Consider the following 15,715-nt stretch of genomic DNA (forward strand, 5'->3'; position numbering starts at 1 on the left):
GCTCATGACGCTTACGTGTGCGGCACCGTATAGAAGGGGTTAAATTATCATATCGTCGTCGTCGTCGTCGTCATCGTAAAGTCGAACAATCGTAAGTCGCGGCCATCGTAAGTCGACGTTTACCTGTACATTAAAGCTTTATTTACTGTTTATTTACGGTGGTTAGGTTCCTGAAATTACCGTATATGACCAAATCCGTGTATGCTGACATTCCATATTGAATACAGGGGTATTTTTTTAGTTTCGACCATGGGCGCAATATAGCAATAGAAAACTAATTATTAATTTTGTAAATTAAAATGTATCAACGTAATATGCAATTTTGTGGGCGGAAATGAAAGTAAAAATTACCATGCTACAAGAAAATATGCTAATGAACGAAGTCGGTAGCATAGGATTGGGACGCCATCTTGTCGTCTGCCAACGTCTCTCACGACGATGACAACGAGGACGAGCCGGATGACATTTAATTTGCAGGTAATGATTTATCAAACACAGGTCAGGTTAGTTTAGTTTAGGTTAGACGAATTTATCATCCTTTTATTTCTTCGACATCGGCATCTATCATAACAAACATGGTGTACCATTCGTCCGACATGACTTCGTTACTTACGAAATTTGCTTTAGCCCCCTTTTTTTTTTTATTTCCGCTCACAAAATTGCATATTACTTTGATACATTATAATTTACAAAATTAATAATTAATTTTCTATTGCTATATTGCGCCCATGGTCGAAACTAAAAATTTACCACTACCAGTATATACTGTACCCCAGCTAGTGTTTGCAGCTTGCAGGATGGTAATGTAGACCTAAGCTTCAGAACACTTTACCTCACAGGTAATATCCACCGTACAAGTTCAATTATAACATCATACAAATTTGCCTCAGCCAACTTAATTATCGTACACGACATCATAACTTCGGGAGATTTACGTGAAACTAATATTGGTCTGTCATAAAGCCCGTCATAACTCCGCGTCGTCGCTAACCGAGTAGGTTGTTAAACGAGGAGTACCTGTATGTGGTAAATTGATTCTTCGATACCCTTTTTTTTATAATTTCATGGAGGATAAGTGATTGTGGTGTTTCTTATTGTTTTGGTAAATATTTTAGTAAGCATCCATCACACCATTATTGCCCGGCCACATTTTGTATAACGCATTTATTACAAAAATTGGCAGTGTGAAATTGCCAGTTCTATACATCTGAATACGTACTAAATACCTGCCTAACTGTCGAAGTACAACTTCAGCTCTTCATACTTTGTTTCGTACACCAGAATCACCAAAATTACGTCCTAATGGGCGATTTTATATGCCAAGTTACCCCCGAAAAATTGCTGCCAGGGTTGCCAGTTTTGTCAATAAATAAAAAGAATTTAGGTCATGACTTTTATAGCCTACGACATCATGCCTATTTTTGGTGAATTTTTTAAACTGCAGCATATGGTGTATGCTGCTGATGCTCAATCCATAAAACAATTGCAGTATACAATGTATGCTGCTGATGCTGTAGGGGTTAAGAAAATTGAGAAAAGTGGGAGGTAAGTCATTTTTTGTTTGCTGATGACACTGCACTAGTCACTGCAGAGGGGGAATTAGAGAAGATAGTAACATATTTTAGGAAGGTGTGCAAGAGGGGAAAATTGAAGGTGGATTGTAAAAGTAAGGTGATGAGATGTCCAAGGGGAAATGATGGCATAAATTTGGAAATTAGTATAAAAGAAGAAAGGCTGGAGGAAGTGGATAGCTTTAGATACTTAGGGTTGCATGTGGTGGGCAAGGGAGTGGAGTTTGAGGTAGAATACTAGATGATGGGTCATCCCTGCATCTTTGACACTGCCCTGGGTCAGAAGCAGTGTTGCAAGACACAGCACATCCATAGCAAGGCTGTTTCATCAAATCGGTGACCCCCCCCCTCTCCATTCCCTCATGCAGAAAAAGAGATGGGGAGAAGTCACTTTGGGCTGCATCAATTTATTTTTCGCACATACTCCCTCACCCCCCATCCCCCAGCCACTCCCTCTCATGCACCACAGCATCATCCAGTACACAACCATTCTTCATTCACCCCTATCTTCTGTCCTCTCCCATCCTTCCTCAACAGATATTCCCCTCTTTCCCAATGCCCCTTTTACCCCATCCATCCATCTCATCATAGGTCCCCCTTATGTTCACTCATTCCACCTCTGCCTTCCACACCGCTTTTACTAGTCTTCACTCATTCTTTCCATGTGTACAAACCATCCCAATACTTTTTCATTGACCCTGTCTCCCAACTCCCTTTCCATCCCTCTTCTCCTCCTCATTTCTTGCTCTCTCCAGCCTAGTAAACCTTATCATGGTCAGAGAGTAAGAAAATGGTTCATATACTAAATCTTGGAAGAAGATTACATCTAGAAATTTAGATGATTTATAATTAGTAGAATTAATGTTAGATGATTACTTAAGGGAAACTAAACCATACATTCATGCTTAATTGAAACAAAGCTAAAGAAAAATTTTGAAGTTCAAATATGTTAAGGTGAATAAGAAATATTGAAAAGGGACAGGAGAGAAAAAAACTGGAGGAGTGATGATAATGGTAAAACGTTGCATAGAAGTGGAAGAAGAGAAAATGGGAGAAAGTATGGCCAAAATTATGAATGCTTGTTAGGATGTAGAACAAACGAATATGTGCATATATAACAGAATTGGAGGGGTGGTGTTCTTCCATGTCTAGCCACTTCACATTACAGGTAATGACTTACACATTGAAAAAAAGCAATTCAATACATTTGACAGTTGTGTCTTTCTGCCTCCCCCCAGTTTACTAAAGGACTCAGTGATTGGACAATAATGAATAGAGAATTGGAGGTAATTGAAACTCCTGGTGATATTCCTATAAAGAACACAAATCTCTTCAACAAACATCAGTTCCCTCCAGCACCAGAGGACAGAGACAAATTCAAACTGAATAGATGGTAAGTATGAATTAAGATTTTGTTTGAAACTTTTGTTGCCTCTTGAATTTCAATTGGTGGGCTACAGCTGGCAGTGACTTAGAGGGTGAGGAACCTAAACTAGGTGGCTTGTAGCTGCAGATGAAACAGTCACCTTAGTCCTATGCTCTTGGACTGCTGGGAATTGGAGAGACATTAAAGACTCAAACCCACAACTAAGTGAATGCAAGACCAGCATGCTACTGATTACATCACCAATGCATTAAGGCAGTGACATACTTGCCCTGGAAGTCCAAGTACATTTGGCAAGGATGACCTTGGTTGCATTGAAGCATCATCTAATGTGAACATTTTAACAATGTAGTTGATATACATATAGACGTGTCAAAGGCATTTGCCTTCATACAATAAGAATGACCAAGTCAAAACATAAACCCATCCCACACCAATTCAAATATCATTCATTGCCCATTCCATTATAGTACATCATGGGTCTGTAACCATTACCTATAACCTTACATATTACAACATTACATATGAAAAACTACAGCACACATACAAACATCCATCCATGCCCTAAGGTATCAGAGAGAAAGAGAGGAAAAAGAGATCGCAAAAAGAGATTCTGAAGGAGATTCAAGAGGAGGATCAAACCTTGGATAAAGAAATTGAGGAAACATAGAATAGGTAGATACTCAAAAGAAAAACAGTATAGGCTACTAAAAGTAAAACTTAGGCCACAAATGATAGCAGAGGAAGTACTACCCAGAACAGCAAAACTAGCAAACAGTGAAAATCACAAAAATGTTTAGATAAAGAAAGAAATGAGTGATGAAGTAAAAGAAAAAGAAAAGGAGCTTAGAAATGAAGTGAATGAAAAAAAGATGAAAAAAAGAACTGAGACTGAAAAGAATTATTTTTTTGGAAAGTGGTGGACCTGAGGCTGAGAAAATGTTATATCACAAAAAGGGAAACAGATATAAGAACATAAGAATGAAGGAGACTGCAAGAGACCATAAGGCCTACACTAGGCAGCTCCGTATCCATCACCACCTGTCATCCCCATCCATAAAGTTGTCTAATAATTTCTTAAAACAACTGATAGTTTCAGCACTTACTACATGGTTACTAAGTTTATTCCATTTGTTGACCACCCTATTAGTAAAACAATTCTTGCCTATTTCCTTTTTTAATCTAAATTTGTCTAGTTTATTACTTAATATCATATGAGCCTGAAATTGTGGACAAAATGAATTACAAAACACCAATTGGGAAAAGTGACCACATACTAATAGAGTTCAAACTAAATTAACAAAATTATGTGAGAAGAAATGAGAAACATAGAGAAGATTAATGTACAACAAAACTGACTTTGTAAAACTTAGAAAAAAAATCCAAAACACTAACTGGGAAAAAATTTCAAATGAAGAAACAAGGATGGAAGAGAAATGGAACATATTTAAAAAAAAATACAAGGAGGGAACAGATAAATATGTACCTAGGAAGAAACAAAAATGGGTTTACATAAAGTTTTGGTATAACAAGAAATGTAGTGAGGCAAGATAGAAGAGACAGCCTAGAAAAGATGGAAAAAAGACAAAAAATAACCAAATGGCAAACATACATCAAACTAAGAAACGACTATGTAGATATATGCAGGGAGGAAAAAAGAAACTACAAAAAAGATATAATAGATAAATGCAAAGACCAACCTAAACTATGTTGCAGATATGGAAATGATAAACTAAAAGACAAACACAAAATAGTGAAACTGCGTGAAGGAAGTAAAGAATATATAGAAGATGTAGAAATGGCTGAAGTTATGATCAGGCATTTTAGGTCTGTATTTATAGTTGAAAGCCCACAAATTTGGGAGGAAGCATAGTGAGGAAGATTCCCAACAATGTAAGAAATAATGATAACACAGAAAGAAAGAAATAAGGGACTAAATAAAAAATCTTAACGTCAGAAAGTCACACGGGCTGGATGGAATTGCAAATTTGATATTGAAAGAGTGTATAGATGAACTAACAGACAAAATACACAAGATAATTGACTTCTCACTCAAAGAAGAAAAAGTACCACAAGATTGGAGAAAATGCAAATATTGTACCAATATACAAACGAGACAAAGAAAATCCAACAAGCTATAGACCAGTATCCTTTACAAGCATAATTGCAAAAATATGTGAAAAAGTTGTTAGGAATAAATGGATTAAATGCTTGGAAGAGAACAAAGTACTAAATCCTAAGCAATTTGGTTTTAGAAGTGGAAGATCATGTACCATAAACTTGATATGCTTTTACTCAAGATTAATATAAATAATACAAGAAAGAGACAGATGGGTAGATTGTGCTTTCTTGGATTTACAAAAGTCTTTTGACAAAGTACCACACAAAAAGCTAAGAAAAATTGAAATAATAGGTGGAATACAAGGAAAAATATTGGAATGGATGAAAGATTTCTTGAATGGGAGAAAAATGAGGTTGGTACTTAGAGACAAGAACTCAAATTGGGAAGATATGATAAGTGGAGTCCAACAAGGCTGTGTACTGGCTCTGTTAATGTTTTCCATTTATATAAATGACATGGATGGTGTGGAATGTTATATGAACTTCTTTGCAGATGATGCAAAACTACTAAAGAGAGTAAGTACAGAGGAAGACTGCAAATCACTTCAAGAAGACCTAGACAAAGTGTGGGAATGGAGTTAGAAGTGTGAAATGAACTTCAACATTAAGAAATGTATAATGGAATTTGGAAAAAGTAAAAAGTAAATATTGGATCAATATAAAGTTGGTACAAAGGAAGTTAAAAAAGTCAACTTGGAAAGGGACCTGGGAGTAACTGTCGCCAATGACATGACACCAGACAAACATGTCAACAGATTATTTGAAGAAACTTTTAACTTATTAAGATCAATAAAAGTAGCCTTTGACTACATGGATGAATAAATTGTAAAGAAAACATTAGTTACACTGATAAGACCAAAATTGGAATATGCTGTGACACTATGAACACCTAGTTCTAAAGAAAAATAAACTAGAAAAAATTCAAAGAGCAACAACAAAGATAGCACCAACACTCTCTAATTTGACATACAAACAAATATTGCATAAACTAAATCTACCAATTCTGGAACAAAGAAGAGAAAAAGGTGATTTGCTAACCATCTAAAGAATTATGAAAGGGATGGAAATTCTTGATAGGGACGACTTGCTAAAGTGGGACAGAAGAAAAACAAGAGGACACGAGAAGAAACTTAAGGACAGTTACAGAAGAGATCTGAAAAAGAAAAGCTTCCCACACAGAGTGATAGATATCTGGAACAAACTGAATGAGGAAACAGTGAGCACTAAAACTATACAAGATTTTAAGAACAAACTGGATGCGGAAAGATACAAAAGCGGGTCATTATGAGCATAGCTCTCTTCCCGTAAAATACAACTAGGTAAATACATACAGAATTATGAAATGGTTGGAAGTCCTTGATAGAGATGACTTATTAAAGTGGGATAAAAGAAAGACCAGAGGACAAAAAGAAACTTAAAAAGGATAGTTACAGAAGACATCTAAAAAAGAATAGCTTCCCACACAGAGTGATAGATATCTGGAACAAACTGAATGAAGAAACAGTGAGTGTAAAAATTATACAAGAATTTAAGATCAAACAGGATGCTGAAAGATACAAAAGTAGGTCACCACGAGCATAGCTTTCTTCCCGTAAAATACAACTAGGTAAATACACACATGCAATCATACTTTCTAATTCTTTTACAGTGTGCGCATCTTACCTCACCAGCAGGACACTGGTGGATTTTTTGTGGCCTTAATACGAAAGACAAAGCCTCTGCCAGGAGAGAAGATCTATGTGGAGAAAGAACCCAATAGTGTGACTCAGTTGGCTACTCATACACAGAGGACAAAACAGGTAAATACAACATTACTTTTCATTGAATCCAAGTGATACTGAAGTGCCACCTTGTATTTTTATGCTTGTTAGATGCAAATGAAATTGATAAGTAAATGTTTTTTTTTTTTTATGATACCATTAACCCCTTCACTCTGCTATACTCTACAGATTTTATTCAAATTCCAGACTATTTCATCTTGAATGACTACATTAGTTGAATTTTTTTTAACATGTCTATCTGGATACCAAGGTCTTCTTTCCATCTATAAGGGACAGGCAAAAAGTCAAGAAAGGCAGAAAAGAGAAGCTTAAATGTATTTATCTAGTTGTATCTTAGGGGAAGGGGAGCTATGCTTGTGGTGTCTTGTCTTTGTATCTTGCAGTGTCTAGTTTGCTCTTAAATTTGTGTATATTTTTTGTACACACTATTGTTTCGTTCAGTTTGTTCCAGACATCCAACACTGTGGGAAAACTTTTTTTTTTTTCCAGGTCTCTTCTATAACTGTCCTTTTTGAGTTTCTTTTCATGTCCCCTTGTATTTCTCTTATCTCAATTTAGTAAGTCTTCTCTATCAAGGACTTCCATGCCTTTCATGATTCTGTAGATGGTCAGCAGGTCTTCTTAGTTTCATACATACATACATACCAAGGGAGGTAGCCAAAAAGGAAAAGGCATAAAATCATTCCCACCCATTCCATCCCTGAATACACTCCACACCCCTCCACCCTCCCTCTCATCTTAGCACCTCCTGGGTTGGTAAATTCAGTTTAGAGAGTCTCTCCTCATATGACAGGTTTGAAAGTGTTGGGGCCATCTTCGAAGTTGCTCTCTGGATTCCTTCAATTTTCTTTATATTCTTTTTTTGTACTGGGTGACCATAGTGTTGCAGCATACTCCAGTCTAGTTCTTATTAGTGTGACTAGTATTTTTTTCACCATTTCTTTGTTCAAATAGGTAAAAGCCACCATTATTGATCTTAGCAAGTTGTAGGATTCTCCAACAATTTTGTTTATCTGTTTATCAGGGGATATGTCATTTGTGATGATTACTCCCAGGTCTTTTTCAGATCCCACTTTCTTTACTTCCTTTGTTCTGATTTTATATTGTCCTGATATTCTTTTTTTACTTTCCGAATTCCAATATGCTACATTTCTTGATGTTGAAGTCTACTTCCCAGTTCTGACTCCATTTGCAAACGTTGTTCAAGTCTCTCTGCAGTGATTCACAATCCACTTCAGTATTCACTTTTCTCTGTAATTTAGTGTCATCTGCAAAGAAGCTCATGTAACATTTCACATCTTCATCCATGTCATTCACATAAATAGCAAACATTATTGGAGCCAATACTGATCCCTATGGAACTCCACTAATCACCTCCTCCCAAGCTGAACTCTTTTCTCTGAGCACTACCCTCCTTTTCCTTCCATGCAAGAAATCCTCCATCCAGTTTAGTAGTTTACCTTGTATCCCTCCTATTTTTTTTTTTTTTTTTTAATAATTTTTTATGTGGTACTTTGTTGAAGGCTTTTTGTAAGTCTAGGAAAATACAATCAGCCCATCCATCCCTTTCTTGTATTGTATCTATTAGTCTTGAGTAGAAACAGATAAAATTTGTGACACATAATCTTCCCTGTCTGAATCTAAATTGTCTCAGATTTATTATATTGTTTTCTTCCAGGTGTTTTATCCATCTATTCTTAATAACTTTTCCACAAATTTTTGGCTGCAGTGCTTGTAAGGGAAACTGGTCTGTATTTTATTGGATTGTTTTCGTTTCCTCCTTTATTTATTGGTACAATATTGGAATTTTTCCAGTCATTTGGTATTTTTCCTTCTTTGAGTGAGCAACTTATTATATATATTTTGCTCAACAATTCTTCTTTACATTCTTTAAGTATCCAATTTGCAATTTTGTCTGGGCCATGTGATTTCCTGACATCAAGGTTTGTTAATTGATCCATTATTTCTTTTTGTGTTATTTTTATTTCCCAGAAGGGAAGGGATCGCACTTTACTCCCTTCATCCCAATGCTGTACTTTTTCTCTTGTGAAAACCAACTTGAAGTGATTGTTTATGAATTCAGCCATTTCTAATCTTATGTGTACTCTATATTTTCATGACATAGTTTCACCATTTCCTATTTATTTTTAAGTTTACCATTCACATATCTATAGAATAGCTTAGGTTGATCTTTACATTTTTCTATGATGTCTTTTTCATAGTTTCTTTTTTCCTCTGCACACTTTTACATATTCATTTCTTTGGTTGATGTATATTTGCCACTTTCCAGGTTTTTTATCTTTTTCCATCTTTTCCAAGCTGATATTATCTTTACTATCTTTTGCCTCACTGCATCTTCTGTTGAACCACCACTTAATATACACCTTTTCCTGTTTCTCTCTTGGTATGTATTTATCCACTCCATTATAAATTTCCACCAAAGTCATCCATTTCTCTTCCATTTGTGTCTCTTCATTGTAGAATTTTTCCCAATTTGCATTTTGAAAGAATTTCTTAAGTTTCCCAGAGTCCGTTTCATTGTACACAAGTCTTCCTTTTCTGTATTACTCATTTCTCTCTATAATTCCTCCTTTAGTTCAAATTCTATTAATATGTGATCACTCTTCCCAAATGGTGTCTAGTATTCAATTTTATCCACAATTTCAGGTTCTGTTGTAAATATTAAATTTAGTCTTGATGGTTCATTACTTCTATATTTGGTATTTTCTTTTATCCATTGTGTCATTTTATCCATAGATCCTCTCCACCTTTCACTGTCATCTCTTCCCAACAGATTTCTTTGCTGTTAAAATCTCCCATAAGTACCAGGTTACCTCCATCCTTCAGCATCTTGTTAAATGAATGCCTTGTATCTTCAAACATTTTTGAATGCTTGGCCTCTTTCCAAGAGCCCATTTTTAGTGGCACATAAATCACCATAAACTTTCTACTTTTCATGTCACTGTCTTCAACTTTTATCATGATCATTTCCACACTGTTTTTACCCTGTGTAACCTTCATCACATTAAAGTTTTTCTTGACCAGAAACACGATTCCTCCGCCCTGTTTCTCATCTCTATTTTTAATCCAGTGATTATATAATCCATGTCCAACACTATTTGGTGGTAGTGTATTTACCTAGTTGTATTATACGGGAAGGGAGCTATGCTCCTGGTGACCCATCATTGTACCTTTTAGCATCAAGTGTTTTCTTAAAATTTTGGGTTGTGTTTGCACACACTGTTTCTTTATCTAAATTATTCCAGTTATCCAGCACTCTATGTGGGAAGCAATTTTTTTCAGATCTCCTATAGTTATCCTTTTTGAGTTTCTTTTTGTGTCCTCATGTTTTTCCATTGCCCTATTTTAGTAAATAATTTCTATCTAGTATTTCCATTCCTTTCATGATTCTATAAATAGTCAGCAGATCTCCTCTTTCTCTTCTTTGTTCCAGAGTTGGTAATTCCAACTACAAAAAACAGTTTCTCTAAATTCATTTTAGTTTCTCTAAAATAAATTTGTTGTACATTGGTCTTCCTATTCTATGTTTTTCATTTATTTTTAGGTTCTCAGCCTCAGGTCCACCAGTCTGGAAAACAACAAAAATCAGTCTCAGTTCTTTTAATTTTTTTTTTTTTTTTTTTTCCCCCTTCATTTCTAAGTTCCTTTTCTTTCTCTTTTTCTTCATCACTCATTTCTTTTTTTATCCAAACATTTTTGAATGTTAATTATTTGCTAGTTTTGTTCTAGATAGTACTTCCTCTACAATCATTTGTGACCTAAGTTTTACTTTTAGTGGCCTATATTGTTTTTCTTTTGAGTATCTTCCAATTCTATATGTCTCTTCAATTTCTTTATACTTTGTCCTTCCTCTTGAATTGCTTTCAGAATTTCTTTAGCAATCTCTTTCTCCTCTTTTCCTCTCTGATATCTAGGAACATCATGTTTCTCTTTAATACTACAGATATGCATCTTTTTTTATCCACTGTGTCCCTAACCAAATTACCTTTCTCTTTAGTTAATTGGATTACAGTTTCCTTGGCATTTTCCTTGACCTGTTGCTCCACTATTTCTTTAAAAGACAGTTTTTTACTTTCCTGTTCTACTTTCCACTGTTTATTTCTTGGAAGTCATTTTCTTTTATCTTTTCTTCCATTTTCTCGGTCATTGCCTGCATTTGATCCTTCATCTCTTTCTTTAATGCCTCATTCCTATTCATATCTTCATTTTTCAATGTTTCATTTTCTCCCTTTATCCTATTTAGTTCCTTTTGCAACTCAGATTATTTCCCTATTATTTTCTTCATTGGCCCTTCCTAACAGGGCTACCTCTTTGTACATAATTTTATATTCACTTTTGAGTTTGATTATTTCATCTAACAAGTCATTGATTTCCCTATTTCTCATTATATTTTTAAACCTGGGTTATCTTTCCATTTCTATCCCTCTATACATAATTTCCCTCTCTCTGTTAAAACCAGAAAATAATTTTTTATTAAACCTTTGGTATGTCTTTGGTGTTTTGTTCAGGTATGTCCTTTTTGGATTACCCCCAATGGAGATTTGACCCTACTTATGTCTAGGCATCTTTTTATTGGTTCTTTGTCCCTTGGGTTTCTGTTTTTCCTTCCATTTTTTTTAAGTAACTAACCATGAAAAAATAAAAATAAAGACACAAAGACAGTTACATTATCAGTCACTCGTAATATACTTCTCCCTTCTCATTTATGTAAACAACTAGGTAGGGTTGGTTCCAAATTTGTTCGTCAGTGAAGCGCTGCATAGCGCTTTGGAGCATGTTTTTCCATACGTGTTACTTCAACTGCTGCTGGTGTGTGTTGACCCCATAATTTTGTCTCTGCAATTCCCATTATGTCTGGTTTATCTTTTGACAGGTAATCATTTAGTGCACTTAATCCTGAGATCAATCCATCTATGTTAGTATAAGCCACTTTTAATTTTTTTCCTTCTCCATCTCATTTTCTGTTCCTTTTGTTTTGCTTACCGAAGCATACCATTTCCTCAGCCTCATGTCTAAGACTTTCCAATAGAACTCCTTTCTTTCAGTCTCCATTCTCTTCGCATTTTTTTTCCTTTAGCTTTACCTTTTAGTGTCTTCTCTTTCCTTGACATTCATTTCTCTTTTTATCTATATATTGTTGTAGTGTTCACTCTTTGCTAACTTTCCTGATATTGCTAGTATGTCTTTCTACCATTTGTGACCTTAATTTTATCTTTAGAGGTTGATTTCTTTTGAATATTGTCCCATTCTATATACTTCTATTTCCTTTTCTGCTTCTTGGTCTCTGTCTTGTACTGCTTTTAGAATTGTTTTTGCTATTTTTCTGCTTTTTCTCTCAAATGCCTAACCAGGCCATGTTTTTCCTTTAATCCATATTTTACTGTACACTTTTTTTATCCACTATATCTCAACCCCAATTTGCTTTTTTTTTTTTTTTTTTTATTACTTGAATAATTGTGACCTTTGCACTTGCCTGCATTTGTTGTTGTACTATTTCTTTGAAGGCTATCTCTTCATTTTCTGTTTTCATTTTATTTCTTAATCTGCAAATTTTCCTCTCCTAACTTTTCTTCAGTTCTTTCAGACATTGCCTGTATTTTGTAATTTACCTTTTTTTTTTCCCTCACTATTGGCGGTATCTTTGTTTTTATCGTTTCATTTTCACAGTTAACCTCAATTAGTTATTTTTTTAATTCATTTAGTTCATTATTTATTTCAGCATTCTTTTTCTTTAAATCACACACATCTTTGTTTACCTTTAAGTAGTCCTATCTTAAATTCATAATACCTTTCTTTAGTTCCATGAATTCTCTATCCCATGAGTTTCTATTAAAACTCATCTCCCTTTCCATGTCTATGATTTGACTCAAATTTCTTTCATACTTACCAAAACCAGAAAAAGGATCATCAGTTCTTAGCCTCAGTGGTCCCCTTGGCATTTGCAGGCCTCTATTTACATTAAATTTCAGTATAGTGCCTCCAGAGGGCTCTGTGATCGTGTCGACTTTCAGTTCAAACTCATCGCCATTTTCACTTGATCCTTCTTGATTTCTTTGCATTTTCTCTTGATAGCCATTACTAGCACTGCTCTAGATTATCTTGGGCAACCACAAGTGCTCCCCCTCCCACTCAATACAACCCAGGCCTCCTGCTGTCCTTGCACTATTAAGAATTTTGGTTGTATTTGGTAGCCTGCAGAGCTCTAGTTTGAGATAAAGTGTCTGAGAAGAATAAAAAGTGTTACAAGGCTGGACAGAGTGAGAAATGAGGAGGTTAGGAGGAGAGTGGGAGTGGAAAAGGAGCTGGCAGAGAGGACTGATGAAAGAGTATTGGGATGGTTTAGACACATGGAATGAGTGAGTGAAGAAAAGTTAGTAAAAGAGGTATGGAAGGGAAAGGTGGATGGAGTGAACTTGAGGGGATCACTGAGGATGAGAGTGATGGATAGGGTGAAAGGGGCTTTGAGCAAGAGGGGAATGTCTGTTGAACAAGGAAAGGAGAAGGCACAGGCTAGGGGTAAGTGGAGAATGTGTATGGAAAATACTTTGATGCAGCCCAAAGGGATTTCTCCCCATCTCTGTTTTCTGCAGTTGGGGATGGAGAGCGGGAGGCTGCCAATTAAATGAAGTTGCCTTGCTGTGGATGCACTGTGTCCTGCTGCATTACTTCTAACCTGGGCAATGGGCATGAGACAGGGATGACCCTTCATCCACAAGGAGCTAAGATGAGAGGGAAATAGGGGTAGTGGATGGGATTGGAATGGGTGGGAGTGGGTGCATACCTATGACTTGGTTACCTCCCTTATAAGGGGGAAGAAGCTCTTGGTGTATAGCCTAGTCAAGGCACATATCCATTCCACTCCCTTTGATTCCCTTTATTTTATTTATTTTTATTTTTTTTCCTTTCCCTTCTAACAAGTCACCACTCATATTTTGTGTATATAATTGATAATGTTATCTCAAATTTGCAACTAGCCCCCAAAAAAGAAGAGAAGGCAAGGGTTTAAAGAGGAGCCATACTTCTATTTCACCAAAGAGGAAGTTATTTGGCCTACTATTCATGAATTCTATGGGCTGAAAGAGGATGTGGACCTAACCCTTTTCTTGGCAAGAACAAAAGACGGCAAGAAGAGGAACGTTTATTTTACAAATGCTCTTGTCAAGGATATTGTTTTAAATAATGAAGATCATATTAAGGTAAGGAATTGGTGTTGACTTTATTCTTAGTGATAATGTCTTTCAATCCATCAAATGTTTTGTGTTAGCAATACTATTACCAGCACTGTTTAACATGTTCATGAATGATCTACCCACACCAAATCTAGAACATATTATCAAAAATCTCATGTATAGGACCTACGCATCATAGCCTAGCACAACTACAAAACAGCTACCAGTCAGTCATTCAATCAGTCAATCCATCCATGGCACCAGGTAACTAGTAACAACCAATGTATCAACCCATAAGTCATTCAAGGAAGAAATATTTTGTATGGGTACGCCAAAGGTGGGGCAGTGTAAGATGAGTTATTTGGTATTTTGTGTGTGATGAAACCATGCTGATTGGGGCAGGTAGGCATTTCTGATTTGATTCTTGTTGCTACCAACCTTCCCATCAGCTTGAATATTATGGTTAATAGATTATTCTGTGTGATGTGGAGTTTTCTGGAATTTTGCTTGGTTTTAAGATTGATATTATATGAGCTATAAGCTCTTTTTCCAAATGTTTGGGATGTTATTGTTTAGCCAGGAGTAATTGAAAATATTGTTAAGGCTCTTGCAGTTTGGCCTTGGTGTTTGAAATGGATATTTGAGATCTTGTCTGGTCCTTCAGCTTTGGAGTTTTTTATTTATTTTATTTTTTTGTCTCTTCTGTGCCATTCTACAAGGGGATGTCCCCCAAAAAATAGAATTCTGTCATATAATTGTATTCAGATATTTTTACATGTCTACACTTTTACCACCTTCAAAGTAATCTCCATGTGAAGCAATGCACTGGTCCAGACGTGTTTTCCATTGTACAAAACTGTTCTGGAACTCTTGCAAAGATATGCCATTTAATGCCTCTGTTGTTTTCTTCTTAACCTCTTCCACATCTGCAAAATGTTTTCCTTTGGGGACTTTCTTCATTCAGTAGGGGAAAAAAAAAAAAAAAAAAAAAAAAATCACAGGGAGCAAGAGTGGGTGAAATGGGAGGGTGTGTTAGTGGGGTCATGCCATTATTGGTGAGAAATTGTCTCACACTCAGGCAGTGTGCACTGAAGCATTGTCATAATGAAACTGCCACTCTTTATGTTCCCACAGGTCAGGGCATTTCTGTCTCACTGCATCTTTCATACGCTCTAGAACTGCCAAATAAAAGTATGGTTAACAGTTTGACCAGGAGGAACAAATTCTTTGTGGACAATTCCTCTCACATTAAAGAAGCAACATCATCTTGACATTGGACTTTACTTGATGCGCTTTTTTGGATCATGATGTTGGATGCTTTCATTGACTTGATTGCAGCTTCATATCTGGGTCCTAGCTCTAGCACCAGCTTTCGTCACCAATCATTTGTGACTTTTTTTGGTGATCTGTGAGTAAGTGAGTCACCAATTTCACTGCAACTCTTTTCATCCCCAATTCCTCAGTCAAAATTTGTTGGCAGGAGCTCCAGGACACACCAGTCAAATCAACAAGTCTGTCAGTTGTTCGGCGACGGTTCTCCAGTTCATGAATTTTTGTGATGTTTTCATTCATTTGGGAAGTTGACAGTTGCCCTGAATGAGATGTGACTTCCAGAAACAATTGACTATTCCTAAAGTGTGCAAACCACTCATAAACTTGTGTTTTGCT

At 35.9% G+C, this 15,715-nt stretch overlaps 1 protein-coding gene across 1 annotated transcript in view; it reads left to right on the plus strand.

The window, feature by feature from the left end:
* Positions 1 to 15,715, plus strand: part of Nsun2 (tRNA (cytosine(34)-C(5))-methyltransferase Nsun2) — a 61,090-nt gene that overhangs the window by 21,436 nt on the left and 23,939 nt on the right. Inside the window, exons 2-4 of the mRNA XM_076193129.1 lie at positions 2,810 to 2,964; positions 6,725 to 6,875; positions 13,853 to 14,074. Coding sequence (XP_076049244.1) covers positions 2,810 to 2,964; positions 6,725 to 6,875; positions 13,853 to 14,074 — 528 coding nt within the window. The remainder of the gene's footprint in view (positions 1 to 2,809; positions 2,965 to 6,724; positions 6,876 to 13,852; positions 14,075 to 15,715) is intronic.

The sequence above is a fragment of the Oratosquilla oratoria genome, chromosome 11 (genome assembly GCF_046742065.1).
Source record: "Oratosquilla oratoria isolate Oo_2021 chromosome 11, ASM4674206v1, whole genome shotgun sequence".
Classification (NCBI taxonomy): Eukaryota; Metazoa; Arthropoda; class Malacostraca; order Stomatopoda; family Squillidae; genus Oratosquilla; species Oratosquilla oratoria.